General features: G+C 38.0%; 1 protein-coding gene across 3 annotated transcripts in view; it reads left to right on the forward strand.

Moving 5' to 3' along the window:
• Positions 1-23,757, forward strand: part of CHN2 (chimerin 2) — a 166,746-nt gene that overhangs the window by 62,617 nt on the left and 80,372 nt on the right. For 2 of the 3 annotated variants that reach the window (XM_062602104.1, XM_062602103.1), the window contains exons 2-3: positions 9,912-9,950; positions 17,227-17,282. In XM_062602104.1, coding sequence (XP_062458088.1) covers positions 9,912-9,950; positions 17,227-17,282 — 95 coding nt within the window. Of the gene's footprint in view, positions 1-6,869; positions 6,910-9,911; positions 9,951-17,226; positions 17,283-23,757 lie in introns of those variants that run through there. The other variant, XM_062602105.1, reaches the window with a different exon arrangement.

A 23,757-nucleotide genomic window follows, 5' to 3' on the forward strand; every position in this document is an offset into this window, starting at 1 on the left:
GAAAATGCCATCAACGTTGCCAGTTGCAAAGTGAAGTTGTCACTCATGCCCAAGCATCGGGTTATTTTACACAGCCCTGTTGGTTAGTTCGATAAAACTTGTGGAAGACATAAGTGTATTTTAAGTTTTATAGTGTCATACATGGTATTTTGCAAATATATGGTACTGTAAGAACTCATTATCAACTGTAAAAGCGCTAGGCTGCAGTAAAAAGCTCTTGGAAGAATTACAGACTTCCACTGGGCAATTAAAATTCCTCCTGAGTAAGGAAACAATACACAAACCGTATTCTTCTGAGGAGAAATAGTCCATGATAGTTTTCTGGTGATTTTAAATACTGGTAGTAACTCTATTATTGCTGAGATTGCAGGGAGGAAGGTGCAGTTACATAGGCATAAGGCATCACAAGACATAATCTTGTCAGCATAAACATAATATTATAGAACCAAATTTTAGATCCAAAATAACAGCTGTAGGAACAACAATAGTTGGGGAGCAGTTAAATGGTGGGTGGTGGTATAATAGAAGATGCCTGTGAAATGTTTGTCCATTTGTACAACACATTTAAACAGAAAGTGGGTCACTCAGCTGATATTGATTACTCAAAACTAATTTTTAAAAAGAGATAAACTGAAGGTCCAAGAAACTTCACATAAAATAATAATTCAAGTGGCATGGAATGGAATTTACACACTTAAAACTGTTCACCAAAGAAGGTAATTAAAAGAAAAATAACATGGTTTTGTAACAGAGGAAGTACACAGATACAGTATTGTCTCTTATCCTAGGAGGGCCCTGATTATTCAGTTTTATCAGAGAGCTGTGGGAGTGATGAATATGTTTTGCAGGTGGGTGGTGTTTTTCCTGTTTTTCATGTTTTAATGTATAGAAGCAAATATTGCAGCAATACTACAGGACCTGTAAAGGAAGCCAAAGGAAGGTCTAATTATTTGCTAAGCTTCTATTCTCCTGCAGGTCATTATGCTTCACTGGATGGCAGAGTAGTTCTCATCTCTTACGTCTGAGGCTTGAAATTGTGTTTAGGCTGCAGAGTTCAGTAAGGTCCCCAGTGTATGTGAGTAGCCCCTGTGCTGAGTACAACACATCTTGTGATTTTTGTAAGTTACCAATGTAAATTATCTGAATCACATGATGAGTGAGGTGAGCTACTGGGTTTCCACTTGTTTCAGTTAGGCTACAGTTTCAGCCTTTAAAAGTACTTCTATTTCTACATCCAGAGAAGAGCAAATGTGGGGCTAGATAGGGAAGATCAAAATGATCTCTGAAAAGCTGTAGAACAGCCTCCGCAGTCAACTGCAGTACTAGGACCATGCCATACCCTTGGTTAGTCAAAAGGAAACACTCGTGCCCTTGCTTAGAGGGATGATAAAATGACACATGTCAAAAATAACAGAGTTACCAAAAGCAGCGATTTGGATTTTGCCGAAGGTTAATAAGTTTTCAGGGAATGTGCTGGCTCCTTTGACAAGCCAGATAAACGGGCATCATGTCAATGTGTGAGTGCATTTCTGGAACAGGGAATGTGCTGACACTGCTTCAACGTAAATACTCTAATTGAAATACTTCACGGTGACCCTTTTAATGCCATATTTTTTTTGGCATTATTATGGTTATTTCAGTCCCATGCTTTTTGATACAATGCCGGGACTGCTCCACTGAGCACAGGGATCATTGGCTGGAGGTTTAAGGGAGGGGATTAGGATGCAATAAGCAAATGACTGGAAATGCATTGCTGCATTCTGCACAGTGATAAAATAGCTGAGCTATTCTCTTATATGCCAGCTGATTATCTGGTCTTGATTTTTAGCCAGGAACTAACTGGTCCTTAGTTAGAAGCTAAAGTATATCTGTATAAGATAGGAGGTCCGCTAATGTGATGTGATTTAATTTATGTGTTTATTCCTACCAAAGAAATGTCAATTTCCCAGTCATGCAGAGCCCTGATTGTGCCATTTTAAAGTCTTAATATTTCTGGTTTATAGATCTAAAACATGAAAATGTGAAAATAACTGTTACATTTTAATTACACTGACATTACTATTAAAATGGAGAATGATAACAAGCACTGGGGTGTAATTTTTAGTGACCAGATTAAATTTAATGGCGACTATTAATTTAAACAGATTTTTGGCAATTAAACATAAAGGAGATATTTTTTATTTTTTTTTATTGTCTACTTTTCTAGGTTTTAGACAAACCTTTAATGACTTGCATGAGGAAATTCTTCATTGCTGTTCAATGAATAAAATGTTTCAAAGCACCTAAATCATGGGGGCTTTTAAATGCCATCCAGGATCAAATAGATTCAGTGGGATTCAGCATTAAAAAGGAGCTACCTGCCTAAGATTAGGCAGTGGGAATACCCGTGTGTACTATGAAATCTTACATAGTTCCCAAGAAATATTTCAAGCATTGGGAATATCTGCATCATCTTGCTTAGACGCCTATCATATTCTTTGCTCATTGGAAGAGCCTGTTTAATTCTATTTCCTGAGCCCCACACAGTAGCCCTAAGAAAGTCTAGTCTCCTAAAGAGACATCTAAAAATGGAATTGTACAAAATACCTTCCCCTCTTACACTTCTCCTATTGCTATTAAGAACTCTGTTATTCCTTCTCTACATTTCTAAATTTTGAACAATATTTTCAACACTTTTAAATCTGTGCAAAATAGGCAGATTTATTAATTAAGTGCTATATTGCTCCAAATGGATGGTCATAGCTAGCTGAAAAGCACTTACAAACTGCAGAACATGGGTCCTTAAGGTTTTATTCTAGAAGTTTAGCCATGGATTCAAATGATTCATGTCTCCTGTTATCTGTTGAAGGAGGTCCCTAATAATTCACTTATTTCACAGACATATTTTATTTGATACCTGGAAATTCTTCTAAATTATTAGCTTTATCTATTTGCATGGTCTTTCATCTGCACTGTAGTAAACAGACAGTATGTGTGGACTGACCACCTGCCTATTAGCGGAAAGATACTCTTTAGAAATCTGAAGCAAAAGCAGGGGAGTGTAATTTGGAAAGACTCTGATCTGTAGAACACACTAAATGAGCTACCTTTACACCAGCGGCTTCCAATAGAAAGTTAATGGTCGGCAAAAGCAAAAGATACAAAGTAACTCTCAATTTATATTGTGGTTATTCAAAGCTTACTGTTTCAGTCTAATTGCTGTGCCAGAGGGAACTCCAGGCCTTTTGTGAGCATTTTTTTACATTTTAAATTACACAATATTGCAGGGTTGTTGTTTTTTTTTTTTAAAAAAAAAAAAAAGAGAATAGCGTAGTGGGAAGCACCCATCATCTGAATTAATACACCAATTATAAACTGTGTTGCAAATAAACAACTTGATCATTTCGTTTCTGTGCCTTATGCTGAAAGTTGAAGTGTCTCATTAAAACAAGAGCTGAATTCTCATTCCATATTTTAGCTGTCCCTGTACTGATGGTGAGAAAGTTCAGCAATAGAACTGGCAACTACAGGCTCCTCTGTGGGCAACTGTGCGCTCTGAATGAAACATTAAACAGAGCTTTTGACACACTTGAAATGTTTCAACAGCTTCATCTCTAATTGTTATCTGCAAGAGAATTAATTTTGCTCTTCAAAGGAGCAGTGACTTTTCAGGAGTTAGAGAGAGGTGCTCATCTGACAGTTTGATTATTTGCGACGTAAAAAATAAGAGTGTTCTTTCTCAAAGTGTAGTCAGATGTGCCTGCGAGGACAGTTACTTTATGTAGTAGTAGTAATCATAACGCCCAAACATATATACCAAGTGACAATCAAACCTAGAAAAAAGTGACTCTTTCAAACCGTTTGCAAAACGACTGCAACATGAGATAGCTGTGTATGCATATGTATTAATTGGTGGCAGGGCAAAATAAATGGATATAGCCCTTCTCCATCCACAAGGCTAGCCATTAGGGGTTCAGATAAGATGAAAATGAGCTTCTATAATTGATAAGTTTTAAGCACAGAGTGGAAATTAAATAATGCAACGATGTTTAATATGTTGAACTGACCTTATCAAAGAAGCCCCCTTATTACTCTTTCACTCTAATCTCCATACAGTAATATATGCTGACGACCACCCAGCTAGAAAATTGCTTGTCAGAAAAGGACCTGGGGGCCCTGGTGTACACCAAGCTACAGATGAGCCAGCAGTGTGCCCTTCCCTCAGAGAAGGATGATGGCATCTTAGACTGCATTAGGAGGAGTGTTGCCAGCAGGATGAAGGAGGTGATCCTTACCCTCTACTCAGCACTGGTGAGGCCATACCTGGAGTTGTGTCCACTTCTGGGCTCCTCAGTACAAAAGATATGGACATGCTGGGGAGAGTCCTGCAAAGGGCCACTAAGGTGATGCAGGGATTGAAGCATCTCTCCTATGAAGAAAGGCTGAGAGAGCTGGGACTGTTCAGCCTTGAGATGAGAAGGTTCAGGGAAGTCTTACCAAAGTGTATAAATAACTGAAGAGAAGATGCAAGAAGACAGAGCTAGCCTGTGCCCAGTGACATGGCCAGTGGCGATGGGCACAAAAATGAAACACAGGAGGCTCTGTCTGAACATCAGGAAACACTTATTTGCTGTGAGGGTGACTGAACACTGACCCAGGTTGCCCTCGGGGGTTATGGAGTCTCCATCCTTGGAGATACTTAAAATCCACTTGGACACAGCCCTGGGCAGCCTGCTTTAGGTAACCCTGCTTGAGCAGGGGGATTGGACCAGGTGCCTGGACCTCTGCCAGGATTCCAGAGGTGCCTTTCAACCTCAGCCATTCTGTGATTCTGTGATGTCTGTTCCCATTATTGTCAATTATATACTGTAATTCTGACTGTATGAAGAAAAATATAAGAATATTATATATGCCTAAAGAGTACAAACACTTCATCTTTCACATGTCCTTTTACTCAACAGTTATATGTTATCGTTATATATGTAATTACATATAAAACAATTAAAAATTGAATTAACAATATACTTAAGTATTTTGGAAGCAAAGCTATAAATACGAAACCGTATGTAGTAAAACTGTGAAAAATATCTTCAAAGGAAATATACAAAAGGCATTCAAATACTAATAATAATTTGTCTTGGTCCTGAAAATAACAATAGAAGATAAAAAAATTAGTAACTAGGCTTTTTCATCCGGTGTGTTATTTATCTGCACACTGCCAGTAAGCCAATTGGCTCTTCCTCACACACAAGTGTCTTTTCTTGCACATGTAGGTCATAGTTTTAAAGTAAGTTGTTACTGGAAAGGAAGTCTGAACTTCACACAATGGTGGCAAAACATCCAAACTGCGGCAGTTCTTCCAAGGTGAACTGCAGAATAGATTTTAGAAACCTTTAGAAAGAACAAAGGCAAAAAAAAAAACAAAAAATCTTTTCCTCTTTCACAATGGCTATGAAGAAATTGGCAAAGAATGGTGGTCCCCCTTTGGTAGCTGTCCTGCTACTAGTCCACATAACTCTCTACTAGAACAGAAATCATTAATACTTAGAATATCTAGAACTGGGCACGGCATATACGTACAGTATGTGTATTTGTTACTGTTCCATTGTAATCAGAAATGCCATTTATAAGTCAGAAATAGTTGATTCACATGACATAATTTGTGATCCTTCCTGTAAAACAGTTTCTTTTTTCCTCTTAGCAGTCTTGGTAGTGAGAAGAGTCAAAGTATTAGCTTAGTTGATATCTTACTAGACCTGCTTTAGCTAGGTCAGTGCTATCAGAACAGCAAGTGTTGGCATTACATCATCATCTTCACAAAGTACAAGGAAGTAGTAGAAAGCAATTCAGTCATTCCAGTGTCTTTCACAACTGCATCCAGAAAGGTGTCACCAGTACAGTGCCAGGCACAGTGAAGAACAAGGTTTGAAGTCCATGGATAATTTCACTTACCATATAATTAATGCAAGCCTGTTTCTCAGAAATTGCTTAAGAATTTCTCTGAGTAATGCATTAAACCATTTACCATCCATTATTTACAGAAATGCTGTCTTATGTCTTCATGTTTCTTTAAAAAAATATCTTACGTAGTTTTACTTTTTATCTGGATGCTTAAATCTTTGCCAGCTTTTCGTACTCCCTTTACTGTAGTCTTTTTACACTTATTCAGCTTTACTGTGCTCCATCAGCTTTATGAAAATATTTTATTCCTAAAATGCTTTTCATCCTCTCTACCCTGTGAAGAGTAAAGCAAGTAAAGTGAAGAGCTAACCTGCTTTTCCTTACTCCCACTTTCCAGTTCTAGTTGGCTTGACATTTTTCTCCAGTATCTTTTCATGTCATGCAGTGAGAAACCTTCTGGTACCTGTAATATTACCCAAGAGTCAGCATTAACCATTCCTTGTGCCTTTCTGTTGAGCACACAACTAATTTCTAGTTACTTTTTTGATCTAATAAATACTAACCTTCTCAACTTGTATGTTTCAAACCTTTCAGTTAGCAGGATCATCTGTACTATTATTTGTGGAAGTCTGTCATGTTTTTTTGCCAGTTCTAGTCTTTCCAGTGAGTACTCCTTTTTCTAAGGTCATTTCTGATAAAGTATTGGTAAGAGTCAAAATAATATAAAAGACCTAAACTAGACATTCTGTAATCTTTTACATGGGTCTCTCTAGACTTAGAAAGGCGTTTCATAGATGGCCCGTGGACATTTTGTTGAGTTTTTTGGAGCTGATCCTCATTTTGTGCTCTGAATTTCTCCTTTGACAACTGCTTTCAACCTCAGCTGTCTCAGTTTCTGAATTTAGACAGGAAGTCACTGACAAAAGCATGAACCCTTCAAGAAAACAGCAGTTGAAGATATCCTGTCTTATCACCTGAGAGTCCTTCAGTGAACCCTTTTGCCCATGCTGCCAATCACAGTTGTGCTAGGTATTATGATCAAAGTTTATACTAAGAATATCATTTAATGAGAGATCCGTTGTGGGTATTTGTCATTTTTGCCAAGTCTGATTCATTAGTTGATTGATTGATTGATTGAGTTTTGCTAAGTGGCCTCAAAACTGAGGTCTGAGACCACTGCCATGTGCAGGACTGAAGGCAGAAGCTGTGGGAGTTTAGGTGTCACATAGTAACTGATCCAACCGCCCAAACTATTATTGGAAACTTCTGTGAACCTGATGTGTTAAACCTTGTGATGGAGAGTGAAGTGTGATTTAATGAGTAGAGCTAGCTTATAGTAAGAGAGGACTAATAAAAAAAGAAGCAGAACAGAAATCTCAGAAAAGGGCAAATAATAGTAAACCAGTCTGCTAAAACAGGATTTGTCTCGTGTGACCTCTGATTTAAGAAGGGCAGAAGTTTAGTCTAATCTGGTTTTGTCAGGGAGTCTTAAGATTGTACCATTCAAGGAGGAGAGTCAATGTATTTCTGTGGTGACTCAGACATGGTAATTGCTGTCCTGAAGCTAATTTCCATGCCAACGGCCATGTAGAATGGCATCTTCGACTGTACATGTCCTATATGTAGACAGGCCCAGTGGCCTCCTTCCACAAGGAGCAAGAGGTCTGTATCAGGGCTCCATTAAACATCTCCCTGATTCTGAAGCACAACCTCTGTCTCCAGATTGTACTTAAACTAATGGTTCCTTATTACCCTACAAATGGATGCAATCAAATGTCACGCATGATAGCTTGACAATAAACAGTATTATACTATTACCTCTATGGTTTGTTTTTTTCCCCCTGTGATTTAGGGACATGTTATCAGCTGAAGGGATTGCAGAGGAGGTTGCAGGGTGAATGTGGAGCCAGTGACCCATGGTTTTCCTCTAAGTGTGCTGCCCTTAAGAATGATTTTAACTATTGAGGAATTGTTCTGTCTGTTCTTTCCTGGGCTGACAGATTCATAACCGTGACAGATCTAACATAGTCATTGGGGGTTTTGTATTATGACTGTTTCCTGGATGATTGTTCTCCACCTAGGCTGCGGTGTTTCCACACTACCAGTCAGTCTCAAGTTAATGAAGCACTTTATGGCCACTTGTAGATCAGCTTTCACTGTTCAATTTACTGTGCTCATTCTAAATAATTCGAAAGACTAAAGCAACAACTGATACCTGTTGGGTTTTCATTGTTTCTCGAGCTATTATTTTCTTTTCTGAAGTCACAAATGTAGATAATTGGGTATTTGCATTATATCAGTGTTTCTCCTATTGGAAAAATATATTGTGAACAAGCAAATCCAGAAATTCTCTTTCAGAAGTGTGACAGAGGAATTTAATACACAATATTATGGTGTTATGGTAAATATATGTGGAGCAACAGATGTATAGGGTGAAAAAAATAGTAATATATTACCATTATAATGTGAGAGGAAAAAAAATTAGTCAGCTTTTGCATGAATAAATTTCACTGGTCTCATGAATAGCTTCATATAATTTAAAATAATCTTTCTGTATAATGAACTTTCAAGCTAATTACTCTTGGATTGCCACAGTACAGTATAACTCCGTCAGTCTGGGGGTGCTCTGAATTTTGCCAAAGTTCTGAAGTGGATACAGTTGAAAATGGAATTGAATGGATTTCCCAATGACCATATTTGCAAAGTGTCACAGGGTATTATTCCAGGCAGTAACTGTGACCATTGCTTGATTTACCCTCCTTTAACACAATTGAGTTAAAAGCGGTAGATGGTAGTTACTGATTAACATTTGTAGTAAACAGACTTTTGCAGGGATATATTTAAAGTGGTTGTGTGTATATAAATAGACAAGGAGCATGAACCATGCAACTATAATTGAATTACATTAGCATAACTTAAGTAGAAGTTCAGTAAATACCAAACACCTTAATTAACTTGCACAGTATTAGGAGGTTAATGACATAACCCCCACAAATGACTCTTCAAAGTGTTTGGCAACATGGCAGCTCAGAGCCAAACTAGTACCCAGTACCCCACCCTTTGTGGCTGGTGTATGGTAACTTTAACTCCTGCTGCTCAAGCTTGGCCTCTGCTGGGATTTCTGGAAGTTGAAGCAACAGCCTTTGTTGCAGAGAGCTGGAAAAAGCTACCTGTGGAGCAGGATCATACACTCACCATGCCCTCCAGCTGAGCCTGTCTGCTTCGCAGCCCGGAAACCCCTTTGCTTGCTGGGCTTTTAACCTGGGGAAAGGGGGAGTTAGCTGAGGCTCCAGAAACTTACACTTCTAAACACAGAAGCTCTATTCCCTCTGCCAAAAAATTGCTCATGAGCATCATACAACTCTTACACTAACAGAAGACACCAACTCCTTTTGTGCCCCTTCAACTGATGTGGGCAGTAATTGTCTGTTTCCAGTTGCAGGGTTTGCAGTCTTTGATAACTTTTTTATTATTACTTTTGCTGATGCAGTTTCTGGACAATGTGCCAATTACATATTCTAGTGGGTTCAAGAAGCATAATTGTATCTTGGTTTTGGAACTGTTGGGTCTGTGCATTGGAGTCCAGCCTGAGCTTTGCATCTTTTTAGCTAAGGCATATGTTATTCATTGATGCTCATTCTGAAATCTTAACAGTGGGGTTAGAAGCCCGATTGAAAAGCAGAAGTGATTTGTTGGTTTATTGTGCCAAGAAAAGTAAATAAATAATGTAGCTACTAGTCTAGCTAATTATTTTAAAAATACTGGTGAGTCAGGAAACTATATGCAAATTGGTAAGAAATTAATTCCTGTTACATTTGAATAATTTGGAAAAAGCACATTGCATCCACGGTTGAAGATTATATTCTTCTCTCACATAGGAAACAGTACTGTAAATGAGCTAGCATGTCTCTTGGGAAAGAAATGTGAATTTTGCTGACAAGCTGAGGTCTCTCAGCAGAAAAATGCATGCTGACACTTCGACCCAGTGGCCAATTGACTGATTTCTTTCCCTCTTTTTACTTCTATTTCAGATGCTGAAGAATACCAGCCTCCAATATGGAAATCGTACTGTGAGTATACAAGAATTTTTAGTAACCTTAGTACCTTAGCAAGGTGTCACTGTTAGGTCTTTTCCCTTTCTTTGTTTAGAAAAAAAACCCACATAAATGTACTAGGTGGTTGTAGAAGTTACTGTATGAGACAGCAGCAAAACCTGAGCTTTTCTGATTCTCTGTGGAGCGAGTACAGCAGGATTATGAGTGCCAGACTCTCTGGGTTGCCTTACAAGTGTTCAAATCCTGGGTTTCATTGTTTCTCTGCTGAGATTTTCAGGAAGGATTCCAGAGGTAGAGGTTAATGCTTCATGTGTTTACTAAAGGTCAGGCTTGAGTATACTTGTCTTTTTACATGGGTCACCAGATTGCTCTAAGATAATAATATTTTTGATCCCTAGCAATAGAGGCCAATTTTTGAAGTGGTGGTTTAGAAGTTGGAGGCACCACTATCAGTTCTTTGAACCTTCCTGTCTGCTTTTACAAAAATCATTTACATAGACTGCAGTGCAGAAGTGTATATTTCATGCTCTTTTTGCTTCGTTGCAAATGTATTTTCTAGTAAATTTGCATAGATCTAAGGCAAAACATAGGCTTTTAAAACCCTTATTAAAGATGGCCTTTTAATTTGATCATTTTCTTTTAAAACCTTACTTGAAATTTAATGGAATGGTATCTTTGGGTTTTGTGTTTTTTGGTTTGGGGGTGGTGGTGGCTGCTGTTTTCAGATATAGAACTATCCTAAGCAAAACTCATCTCTTTTATTGAGGCAACTTCAAATTCAGTACAGTGCCATTACCAAAATGGAACTACAAAAAGACAAGGATCACAGTAGTTACATGCGTGTACATGTATAATTTTAGACTGGAACAAACTTGTTGACTTCACTTATATGCACATTAAACAACCATGCTGACTTCAAAGACATAACCTCTATGTTACCCGAGGATGATATTCTGCCTTAAAATGGACTGGGATTTTTTCAACCAATATTTGATTATACCATTAAATTATAAAAATTGCTTCTCAGAACACTGTTTTCTAGAGGCTCTTTTGTTGTTGTTATTGTGATATTTGGACTATTTAAGTCCAAAGTCAGCAAAAGTGTATTGATTTGAGTTGGACCATTCCAGGGTACTTTGCTGGCTACTTGTAAAGAAGCAGGCACTTGAGCGGGTTTTTTTTAGCAGAGAAATCTGGCTTACTCAAAATCAGTGGAAAAGCTCCCATTGACTCTGCTGAGACCAGGATTTGAAATGACAGATGTTTCCTTTTTTGAAGGAAGCTTTTGTTAAAAAGCCAGGGAATAGCACAAGCCTTTACTTACCTTCTCTTAGTTGCCCCACTGGTGCAGCAGAGATCACTGGCATGCAGTGAAAACGTTGGTTACTTTTGCCTGAGAGCTTACACATAGTCCAAGAAAACGTCTTTAAAATTAAAAAGTAAAACCCCAGAATGAACTAATAGAATATGCATATATAATTTCCCGTTCAGTTATACATAGGATGCCAATATTGTGGTAATGAAAAAGTGTGGCCTCAGCATCTGAACCCCATGCATGAATGACCTCGGAAAAATTTAAGCAGCTCCAAAATGCAGAAAATAGTTTAAGGTTACAGAGGTTTACTGCTGAGGCTGCTAAGCCACAGACATACGTTTTTCATTGCAGTATTAGGTAACGTATGCTTCTTTACTCTCCTAGTAAAATGCCATTCTGGTAAATTAATTATAGAGGTTACATACAACTATAGCATTAGTCTATGATGTAATCTAACTGTCCTCTCCCATCACAGTTTTAATGTATTATTTCACTCTTAGCAGCTTGTGTTTGCTGCCTATTTAAGTTATTTTCAGTGTATTTTAGGTAGTAACTTTACAAGTTTGATAACATACTAGTAAGACACTTTGCATATAGTTTTGATTTCTTTTTTAAGTCCTGGATAAATTTAGGTGCACTATGTTGCTTTGTATTGACATCACAATCAAGGCTTCCAATTCTTCTAGCTTCTCAACAAAGGCAGATTTTCCTGCTTATGCAGGCAAAATATTCAACTGAAGTGTTGCACTTACCCACGGGCAAATGCCGATCAAAGTAGAAGAGCTTTCAGAATCCAAGCCTTACCCTTTGGCGTAATGTGCAAGCTTGTTTCAGCTGTATTTGGAAAAGACGGACGCTTCTAATTCAGAAGATCACTTGCTTGTGAAGAATTGTTAGAAGGTCCATAGGTTTCACAGTTTACACAGTTTTTCAGACTTTTTCTGATAGCCCTGGGACACAGAGAACTAAAGAAATGGTAAGAAAGATTTTGCATTACCGGGAAGGGACTTGAGGAAGAAATCTGGAAAGATATTAGCAGCCAGCAGTCTCTAGGTAGTGGATTTAATTGCATTTATACCCGAGTGACAGATCAACAACTAAATACCCAATAACAGATTTATTTTTGTACTCTGTTGCCTGTTAGGAATATTACATGAAATGGCATTTTGCCTATTTACCATCACTGATGTGTGAAAGAAAGGAAGATAAGAATCATGGACATGTGGGTTGTTAGGGACTTCTGGGGTGAACTGATCCAGCTTCCCACTCAAAGCATGACTGCTGTCAGCTCTAGAGCAGAACAGCCGTGGCTCTATCTAGCTGAGTCCTGAAAACCTTCAGGGGTGGAGCCTCTGCCACCTTTGCGGGTAACCTGTTCCAGTGCTGCACTGCTCTCTTAGAACAGAACCAAAGATCTTACCTGTTTCATGTGATGAGAGGCAATTTGTTTGAGTGCTGAAACAGTGTAGTCATTTTGACTTCCAGCTGCAGCATGTACGTGCTTGGGTTTTGAAGAGATGTAAAACCACTTTTTTTTCTCCTTTTACCACTGTTGAGATTGGCATGTGCTAAGCAAATCGTATGTCAACGCCACTTCAGTGTTTATTTGCATTATTTAAGATCAGTTCGCTGGCGTGAAGCAATGTGGCAAGGCACAGAGCATCAGCTGATGCCATGCTTCAGCTCCTCACAAAGGTTCTCTGCCTTCTGCCCTTCACCAAATAATAGGCACAGTGTCTGAAACTCAGTTTTGCTAGAAAATAAAGCTGTATTTCAGCCAGGCACTTAGGTTCCTAATTAAGCATGTGAGTAATCCAGCAGAAATAGGACAGCTCATATTGTTCAAGCTCAGCGCATGGATAAATGCCCAAGGTGAGGACGAGGAGATAAAACTAGGGAACTCAGTGAAGTGTTCTCACAGAGAAGGCAGTATGTTTCTTTGTTGCTTTATAAAAGTGATGATACAAGTTTTTCCTCTCCACTGAAGCATCACTGAACACTAGTCATAGGTGAGTTAATGGAGAAAGCTTGAGTTCCTGACACACTGCAAAATGAAAAAAGTATGAAGAAATTGGTGATAGCCTTCTTCTCTGGCAGAAAAGGAGTAAGTGTTCATTTTTGTACATCATCTGTTTGTTTCTTAGAGCAGGTTTCAGAATTAGAGAGTTCTTTATAAAACTGATTGTAGAATTTCCTTTATTCATCCCATGAGACAAGAGTCATCCTCTAGCAGGAACAAGAGATCCATATTCTAACTGGTTACTTTGCATCTCAAATTAATGTTCCCCTAGAAATTAAAAAATAAATTAAAGTTTTGTTAACTTTCTAAGCTCCCAGGTGATTATGATACTGTGGATTCTGGCAAACTACCTGAATTACGAAACTGATAAAGATGTTAAAGGGCCAATTACATGCTACTTGTTTTTCTATTGCAGCATATTGCTGCATTTTGGTCTCCGATTTAGTGTGTAGCATTACCACACCTTTACTTTGCATCTGATGTTGAACAAAAAGCTACTGCAGGCTGATGCTGTTCTCTTAAGCAGTAATTATACATTTTCTTTTTGCATGAAGTTGACTTTTTATAAGGTTAATTTTCTCAGGGCTAAAATAATAATTTATCATTATGTTCAAGCATCGTATTTTTTATGATCAGAGTGGGTTTGTCTCTAATCTGCCTGTCAGTTCTAAATGCTGGAATAGACTGGGTCAGATGTTGACCACTGTCCTAAATAAGTGTGATTTTTTAATTATTTCAGTTAACCATATCTTTATACATTGGATTCTGGTTTAAGGTTTTCAGGAGTGGAAGGGGGGAGCCAGGAAGGCAAGGCTTGCTTGTCATTTGAGCAAGTAAATGAAGGGCCCTGGCTTTCTAAACTTCTGGCTATCCCCTGGACCCTGCTGGGGTCTCACCGATGTCAGCCAGTGCCCAGCACTTTGGCTGAAGTGTATAATGAAATCAGGCAGAGCTGCAGGATGTTCAGCACTTCCGAAAATGAGGTCATTTAATGAAGTGTCTATGCTCATTGGAACTTAGCTGTAGGGCACATTTTTCTTAAGTCACCTTAGCTATAATATTGCACTTGTATTCATAGCCCATTAGGAGGCTTTCATACAGCAGTTATTTGAAGCAGAAACAGGAGAGAACCTTTCTAGAGAAGAACACAGCTTTTGGTAGGGTCACATTTGCTTTGCCCCTTAATACCTTTGTCTGTGAGGTACTGCCCTTTCCTAGTTTTTCTCTTAACTGGCATTTTCACTGCCGTTTTATCTCTGCCACCCTTGCCTTGCTGTGTGCCTTTTCTGGGTACCCTTGGCCACTGTATGCTGTCTTTTCTCTGTTGTTTGTCTCCTTGAACTGCTTGGCATCCCTTACCACAAAGCCGCTGGTGGTTCTCAGTCATTTCTTCCTGCTCCCAATCTGTCTTCTCTCCCTCTGTCTAATGGTTCTGCATCTCTCTCCAGCAGTTCCACTGGGTTGTCTTTCTGTCAGTTCAATGTCTTTCAATTTAAAGCTAATATGGACAAATCTGAATTCTTTATCTTTCCCAGGAAACCATTTTGCATTCATGGTGTTTTCTGTGATTACCACCATTCACAATCTCAATCATGCTTGTTACTTGGGGACATTTTCTTATCCTGCACATTTAGAGTCGCATATAATTTATTATTACTATTATTTATTTGTATAGTAATAATCTTACTGCGTTTTTCTCTGATGTATTTCTAGATCAGATAGCTTTCTCAGTTCAGATTATTGTGTAGATTAATTACCCATGCCTCTCTGAGAATGACAGCAACCTTTCCCAGTCTATTCAAAATACAGTTGTTAAGATGATTTGTCTTCCTTGAATTCATCACGAGTCCCTGCACTGATTCATCTCACCGCATCCTATCAGCATCCAGGTTTTTGTATTTGCTTTTAAGTCTTTCATACATCTGCCTTCTCCTATTAGTCATTCCTTCCTTTGTTTTATGAAATGCTGACTCTTCTCTCCACCCTTGCTTCCCCAGTGCTATCGGCTTCAGAGATCCTTTTGGTCATTTCAGAGAGCTCTTTGCTCTTCTCATTTCTCACAAATGTAGCACATCACAATGTGATCTTCAGACCATCTTGTTTTGCATCAAGCAATCAAGGTTATCTTAGAAACAGCTCTACTAGCTTAATTTGCTATGTCAGTTACCATTTAACGGGTTTGATTATTGAAAAATAGGATTTTTATGAAGTATTTTTTTTTAATTACAATATATATAAATAAACTGGGGACATAGATCTTTTAATTTAAATGGGAAGCAATAATATTCTTGCAATATTTTGAATCTTTACAGTTCCTTCTCTCTGCTGGAAATGTATGGGAGAAAAAAAAAGTTACTATTTTCCTCCTGGGTATGTTTAGTATTAAGCATCAGTAACCTTCTGAATCAGAGGTTACGCTGATTTCAGGCATTCAGAGTTGGACTCTAAAATCATAACATTAGACTCCAGAATGATCAGTTTTAAAAAGCAATCTGTGATTTTTGAAGCAAAAGAAACACGCTTTTCTTGGCAACTCTTATGGTTACACAAGTCATTTGATCACAGAAAAGTAGAAGGAAGGTTTTGAATCTTAGTCATCGAATTGTAAGAGGTAAGAAAGACCACAAGTTATCAGGAAAAGTAGTGGGAGATCTGGCAGTGATGAATGATGCAGGTTAAATCCAAAGCCTTAGTATGAATTCAGAACTGGATCACATCCATATGCATTAAAACTGATAGGGAATATAAGAAACCATGAGCTCTTTCTGTTTCCCTCTGAAGAACCAGAGATGAAGTTTGGGTTGGGAAAAGGAGAGATTATGTTCTTTTCCACTTTTTCATTAGCAGAGAACAGAAGCTTCCCAAAGTTTTCATATTGCCTCAGTGACAAACCTGGGAGCAAGCTGAGGACTTCACTTTTCAAATTCCACTGCTCCTAGCCCCATTTAAAGAGAAGGTGCAGAAGGTGGGAGAAGGTGTTGAAAAGTAACACATCGTTTCAATTCACTTTATGCAACAGGGCTTCTGTGTTTGTAAAACCTACAGGCATTTATATTCCTGCCATAATCTACCACCTTTCAGGGTATAATTTTGAGCTTCACAAGCCTTGTGAAGAGCCCTGTCCTAGAAACTCGGTCTTTTAAAAGAATTCATAGGCACGACGTGATCTTTCCAAACACAAGAAGGTCAGCGTACAGAAGGCCTTTCTCGAGGGAGGCAAGCCAAACCTCTGGGATTTTTACTGGAGTTACAGAGAGACAGTCTGTCTGTGCTGGAATTGATTACTGTCATTGCATGTCAGCTTCTTCTCACGACTCTGGAGTGGAAAGGAAGGAGGGGATCTCATTAAATGCATGCAGTGAAGAGGCTAGGGGCCAGGATTCAGTGACTACCCCTAGCCTCAGGTCTCTCTCTTGCAGCCCTCAGAAGATTCGCAGAATTGATCAGGGGCCATTTGAATAGGGCATAATTGCTTTGAAAGGAATGTTTGCTTGCAGTCAGTAATTGCCAGCAGATCTTGAAATAAATTATGAAATTGTGGTAAACCCTTGCAAACATGCTGAACTTTTTCATGGCCTATCCAAAAAAATGCTGGTGTTACTGGTACGCAATCTGTTCTTGAGTTGTTACAGCATGGTGTATGCAAAAGTAAGGTTTTATCCTGAGATACACCTAATAAATCTTTCTAGCTGGTCTTCCCTGTTATAGAGATGTAATAACAAGTACAAAATGAGGTAACACTTCTAAAAATTAAACTAGCAATCAGTTCAGTTAGTGTGCAGGTCAACAACCAATTTTCATATAAATGACTTAGCTACGCTTAAATCCCTCCATTTTCTGCCCTTTTCTTTACATTTGCATTTTCCTTTGCAGCCTCTGGCTAAAAAGACTCATCTGAATAAAAGTTTATGCGTGTTGCTGTCTTCTAATGATCTGTACATTTTTGTGTTTGACAGTGTATCAGTTGCAACAAGAGGCGCCACGTCCCAAGAGAATCATCTGTCCTCGGGAGGTCAGTTCTTCTTTCTCTCTACCTTGTTAAAGCTGATGAATTGTCAGCAGCATATGATTACCAAAAAATCTTTTGTACAGTCTGCGGGTAGTATTTGCTTTAATTTTTCTAAGCCACTATTTTATATAATTATTTTTCTTACAGTTGATTAATTAAAGCAGATTAATATTTGCTAATTAGGCATGGAGGCCTCATTCTACCACTAGAAGCTATTTCATTAGGCAAATGCTCATTAATCATTGCTTGGTGTGCTTTTCTGTATACCAACTAAAGTTTTGTGTTTCCTTGTCAAAAGGAAGGTGGATTTTTTTCCTGCAATAGAATCAGCTAGGTTGGAAAAGCCCTTCAAGGTCAGCAAGTCCAACCATTACCCCAGCACTGCTAAGTCCATCTCTAAAGCATATCACTGAGGGCCTCATCTATGTTTTTTGAACATGATACACATAGCTCCAGTTTGTTGACTGTGTTCTGCTAGGGACTGTGTTCAAGTGAAAATACTGAATAGCCTTAGGGCTCGCTTCTGTCATACAAACTTTAAAGATTATAGGAGATCTAGAAATCTGCAGGTCTGCAGATTTCGCTGAATCATTTTCTTTTCCTGTTTTCTTTTTCTGTATTTCTCCATTTCTACTTAGTTAAATCTGTCAATTCCTCAGCCTGCATGGCATAATAGTAATGGAAAATGTATGTAGATGTCTGCTCAATCAATAAAACTGTGATAGCTTTATCTTCTGTAATGTCAGGGACAAATTTTGTGCAAACAGACATGTAATACTAGTAATAGAAATACTAAACGCATGAACAGATTGCACAAGGTATAAAAGATGATGTGAAAGAAGATAGAAACTACGGTTCATCAGCGTGATATATAGCTCTTCTCTCAAACATCATCATGAGCTCTGACCTGCTTCCTGCACTGTGTGCTTACGGAAGTGATGCCTTAGCATAGCATCTATCAAATACTAACATATACAGTCTCAAAACAGGCTTGTGTGGGGCAGGAGGTTTTGTACCAAGGCATAGGTGGTTGCTCAGGGTGGTGAAAAAGATCCTTTGGAAGCCAGGAATTTAATCTGATTTTCCTTAGTCCACCAAGTGCCTTAACAAAGAGGCCATTGCGTTTTTCCCTCAAGTGCTGCCTACCAGTTGTTTTAGGGCAGGGAGGGCAGGGTCTTGGCCTCAGACTTGAAGTCTTCAAGCTGTCAGTTCAGGATGGTCCCAAGACATATAATGCAGGATGCTGAGAAGGACAAGCAAAACACCAGGGTGGGTGAATCCTCATGTCATCCTTTCTCCCTGTCAAAGAGAAGGCTCAGGGAGAAGGAGCATGCTGTAGTCCTGTGGGACTTCAGTGCACATGTGCTGAAGGGGTTTTAGCAAGACCTTCCTCTCTGAAATTCTTATGCAAAACTAATTTCAGGTAGGTATCTGAGGCTGGTATTCTCTAAAGAAGAGGACATTAAGGTTTTTACTAAATTAATGACAGGTATTAAACTAGTAGTGATATAGTTCAAAATAGTTCAGGTAAATAATTTATTTACTTCTGGTTCAGCATGACATGAGTTTCTCAATTTGCGTGAGATAACAATTTACCTAATATTTTATTTATCTATTTCACACTGGCACTATGTTGAGGAACAACTTGTCTTGAGAAAATCTGATTAATAAGCATTAAATGCTTAGGAACCCTTGTCTACAATTTGAACTCATCTTTGTTGGGATACAAGTGACTTAGCCTGAGTAAGTTTGATCCAAAATTTATTTTGCTAACTCAGATTAAAGCATTTTTATCTTGCCTCCATCAGTGAAAATTTGAATCAAGCTAAAATGTGCTTTTAAGGTGGAGTAGCAATCGTATTCTTGTGCTAGAAACATGCTTATCTACACAAGTAAGTGGAGCAAATGCGAAGCTGTGAACTCTTTACCAGTGTGCTGTGCTAAATTTATTTCCTTAGATTTAAGAACATGTTAGGTACAACTGAACTTACCCTTTGCTCCCTTTGCCTGATGTTTGAAGGCCTATTCAGGTAATTTCCAAAGATTTGCAGAAAGAAGATAAGATCACATTATATTAACTAAATTAATATGTGATTGGCAAAGCAGTACATAACAAAGTAAGTTAAAAATGTCTTAATTCACATAACCTGGGTTTGGTTCTGACTAATAAGCCTTTTTTTAGTGGCTCACCTCACTGACTGAAGAGTCCTATTTTGATTTGTTTTTATTTTATTTTATTTTTTAGTTTAGTTAAACAGCTGAAAATAAGAGACTTTATTCAGGGGTACATATATAAAGCAGTATGAACTCCCACACATGTGGTCTTTGTTTGGGTTCATTACTTGGATTTTGAATCTTTGTGTAGCTTAACTGTATGTGTTCACAACCTGATTGCTGGAAACTCAGATTCACTGACCCGAGAGCAAAAAACATTACAGCACTGATGATGTATTTTATTTTTACATACAGCTGGGGAGGTGGGTGTCCTGATACTTACATTGTTCCTTGTGGTTCATGTTATCAGTTTTATATAAAGTAGAAATGCAGACTGGTTTTATAGAGCATCACAGATTGTTAGAGACAAAATTCAGCGCCATGTTCCTATGGCATCTATTAGCTTTTCCTTAGCACACAGTCTGTAAGGTGGGTGTTTTGGACGTTTTATTTTTCTTGATTCATTTTACTTCAGTGTAATCTGGTGATTGTATAGGCTTGCCTCACTAAAGATGGTGCCTTATTAATCCTAAATTTCTGCCAGTTATGTAGGAAGATCGATCTCAAAATCTAATTTTGTGTTATGTATGTGAAAATATATTAATTGTCAATATGATAGTTATTTAGTATGCAACATGATGCTCATCCAACATCTGGAGAGCAGGTGTCAGCAGGATGCGTGACTGACAGCGGAAAGATTTATCTCTCCATGTGCATATCATAGGAAGTGGACTTTGTGGAGGGTGTTCTCTTGTATAATTTAGGATTTAAACTGCTTCAGACAAATGTAAAGATTGCAAATAATTTAAAATCCTTCATGCTATGGCAAGATGTCTTTCATTCATGACTGCCAAATTCTGCACTGTTTGCAAGAAAATTGAAGCATCTGCTGTGAACAAAATCTGTAACACCAACAGATAAACTTGTGAAGGGTTGGAGGATTGGGTTTTTTCTCTCACCACTTGGCATTTTCATCATTCCTCAATCTTTTCCATTGCCATCTTGCAGATTCTCTGCATTCATTTGCTTTTCCATTACCTCTCTGTTACTCCATAGTCAAAGGGGTTTTAGCCTCAGATCTCTGCAGTTCTACCATCTGATTTGTGTGGATTTCTTGATTAGCTATACTTTGGAGACAGGAATCACCTCTCCTGATACGCAAACCACAAGACTAAAAGCTGGGACTGTAAATAAAACATGATCATTTCTATCTTTGTCTCTTTGAGCTTTGCTATCATGATTTTCATTTTCCTTTTTGTTTTTCTTTTCTCCACATAAATATCTTGTCAACAAAAGCAGGTCATTCCTGCAATGGGAATCATATTGAATGAACTGTTAGTGCTTCAGGTATCTAACGGCTTTTAATTAATCACCACCGGCAGTGGCACTAGTGTGAATATCCTACCTTCCCAATAACATTGGATTTCTGCCAATATCCTCATTTGTAACCATATTCCTTCCAGCAATGTTTTAATGATTTATTTTTTAAATAGAGAAAATTTAGTTTAAAAGCACCACTCAGGTGGAGGAGTAGCTTTTAAATATTGTGCAACTGTGATGATGGGCACCAAAAAATCAGATTTTTGTTGTGAGGAATTCGTATTATAAAGCAACTTTTGGGGTACATTTACAGTAATGCTGATAAAAAAATTACATTCTCAGAAAATAATTCAAGCATTCAACTTCCTGGTTTTATTCAAAAATAATATTTTAAAGGATTCTTAATTGTAAGAAACATGTCAGGAGTAGACTAATCAAAGTTAAAATATTTTTTAAAGAAACAGAGGCTTTAACAAAGTTAAAGAATTAAGGAAGGATAGTGATTATTTGGATATATTTTTGGTTAAACAGTTGGCTTGTTAAAGATTTCCTTCAAAGAGGGAGTGAGTCTTACCCATGAGTTTTTAAATTACTTGTGTAGAGATATTCATGCCTATGAATGCTCTTCCTGTTCTGTTCCAAGCCTTAATTGCTGACAGCAATTTTTGAGGCTGGTGAGTTTGTCTGCATTAGACCTTGAATATTCCTATCAGTGCCTTGGCCAAGCCAGTGTCAGCAACGGTGAGAAGCTCGACTAAATTTCCCTAGTGTAGACAAAGCCTTAGAGCCCTAACTTATATTATTATGTAGAAAAATGTCAGTTAATTGCCTTCCTAGTCGTTCTGAATTCCAAATAGGTTTTATCAGAAGTGGTAGAAATTATTGTCTTTGCCTTTAAAGAATAAAAATTACAGTTTCTTGATTAAAAGCAAATGATAACAAAAGGGAGACTTCTCTTTGAAAAAAAAAGCCCAAAACAAAGCAAAAGAAAAAAACAACAAACCCACCATATATATCCCTTTTTGCTTAAGTGACTGTAGGAGACTAAAATAAAGATGGCATATTCATACTGTACTGCTGAGAGTCTTTAACCTTCTGGAGGGTCGGGAACTGTTTTGACCCTCTGGGTATCCATTACGCAGATTTACAGAAACAAGTATATAGATAGTGGCATTTTATAGAGCGTAACTGTTGAAATGGTCACTAGCAGGTTTATAATGATGTTGCCATATTGTACATTACTAGCAGAGAATATACAGAATCATTGCAGGCATCCAAAACTGAACCACTGCAAATTATTCTTTAGTCAGTTATCCTCAAAGTTTCTTCTGAAGCATAGGATTCAAGCTAAGAACAAAGCAATTAGCAGAGTATCATGTAAACAGCAGCAATATTGAAAAGTCCTTTCAAAATGCTGCTTACTTTTGTCAGCTCTTCGTTCAGTATTTGTACATATGAGAAAGCTTGTGATTAGCTAAGCTTGATCAAGGTTGGTAAAATTAAGCCTTAGTAAAATGTTTGCTAAGAGTACACCCACCTGACTGGATAATAACTATTTAATCATTTCAATAAGTCTTCCATGAATTCCCTCATTCAGCTCACTTAGTGACCTTTACAAGCCGAATATTTTGTCTTTTCCTCTATCCTCATCTTTCTAAGAACATTATCTATACTGTGGTAGTCCTAGAGAGCTGTAATAGGGCATTGAAATTGGCCATAATATTGGTGGTGAATAATGGGAGTAAATGGGAATTTTCATGGCACTTGTTCAAACCACTCTACTGCAAAAAGTCAGACACTACCATGAGAAGGTGTCTCTGTCAGTCCTGAGAGCTTCTCTAAGATAATTCAGAATGTTATATTATCTTTTCCTTAGAAACCTTAGAACACATGGAGTGACACACCGAGAGATCCCATTAGCCAGCAATTAAATGAAAATAAGTAGAATTGTTCCGAAACCTATTTTCATTAATGAAAATGTTTGTACATGTAAGACTTAATGGAGCCTGTATCTTCAAATTCTTATAATATTGCTGCTGCTTCAATTGTGTTTTTATAATCCTGACTTTATGATAGAAACAAAAAGAAACGAGCACACAGCAGTAGTCTGTGGGTTACAAATGAAGGTGAAGAGCAATTTTGAATAGACATTGACAAAAGGAGGAAAGTTCTTCAGCTGAAACTCACAGCCAAGTTAGAAAGCCTGGTTGCACTAGAGAGGGCTGAAAACAGTTGAAGAGCAGGAAGTGTCTTCAGTTACATTGTTGTGGAGGACCTGTGGAATGTCAAAATATATTGTATCCGGCATTCCTGTAAACCGGCCACAGGCAGGTTTTCCTGTTAGGCTTAAAAATGTGGGGTTACACCCAATGTCATTTTTATCCCCCTAATGAATGTTGCCCCACAGAATGCCTGAGATTTGCAGCAGTAGGTGAAAGGAAGAAGAGAATCTGGAATATTGCTTGCCCAAAATTCCTTTGTATCTATCACATCAGAGAAAGTTGTCAGTGTTTTTTCTTTGAGGCACACTAAAGACTGACGGGAAATATCTCTCCCGGAGTCCCTGAAGTCTCACCCTGCTGCAGTAGTAGGGTGCTGGAACACTAAGAGAAAGCCACATTATTCTCATTTTAATGGTCCATTGACTACTGAATGGAGGAGAAAGCTTCCTAATTATTCTGCAGACATGATAGTAAATATTTCACTTAGGTATTTGCAGCTAAACAAAACTAGAAGAGGTTTTTCTGTTCCACTTTAATTTCATCAAGTTTGATATCTAATGTCCTAGGTTATGATTAGCAAATGAGACTGGTCTTCATGTTTGTCAGAGGAATCTGGTATGAATCAGTTGGGGCATTTATAGATCACTGTGAAACGGAAAAGTTAAAGCCATCTTTTTAGAAGACAAGATGGCAACTTCTGACTAATGAGCAGCAACTGTATG

Source organism: Pezoporus occidentalis, unplaced genomic scaffold (genome assembly GCF_034315485.1).
Source record: "Pezoporus occidentalis ecotype Australia unplaced genomic scaffold, CSIRO_AGI_Poc_V1 ctg75, whole genome shotgun sequence".
Taxonomy (NCBI): domain Eukaryota; kingdom Metazoa; phylum Chordata; class Aves; order Psittaciformes; family Psittacidae; genus Pezoporus; species Pezoporus occidentalis.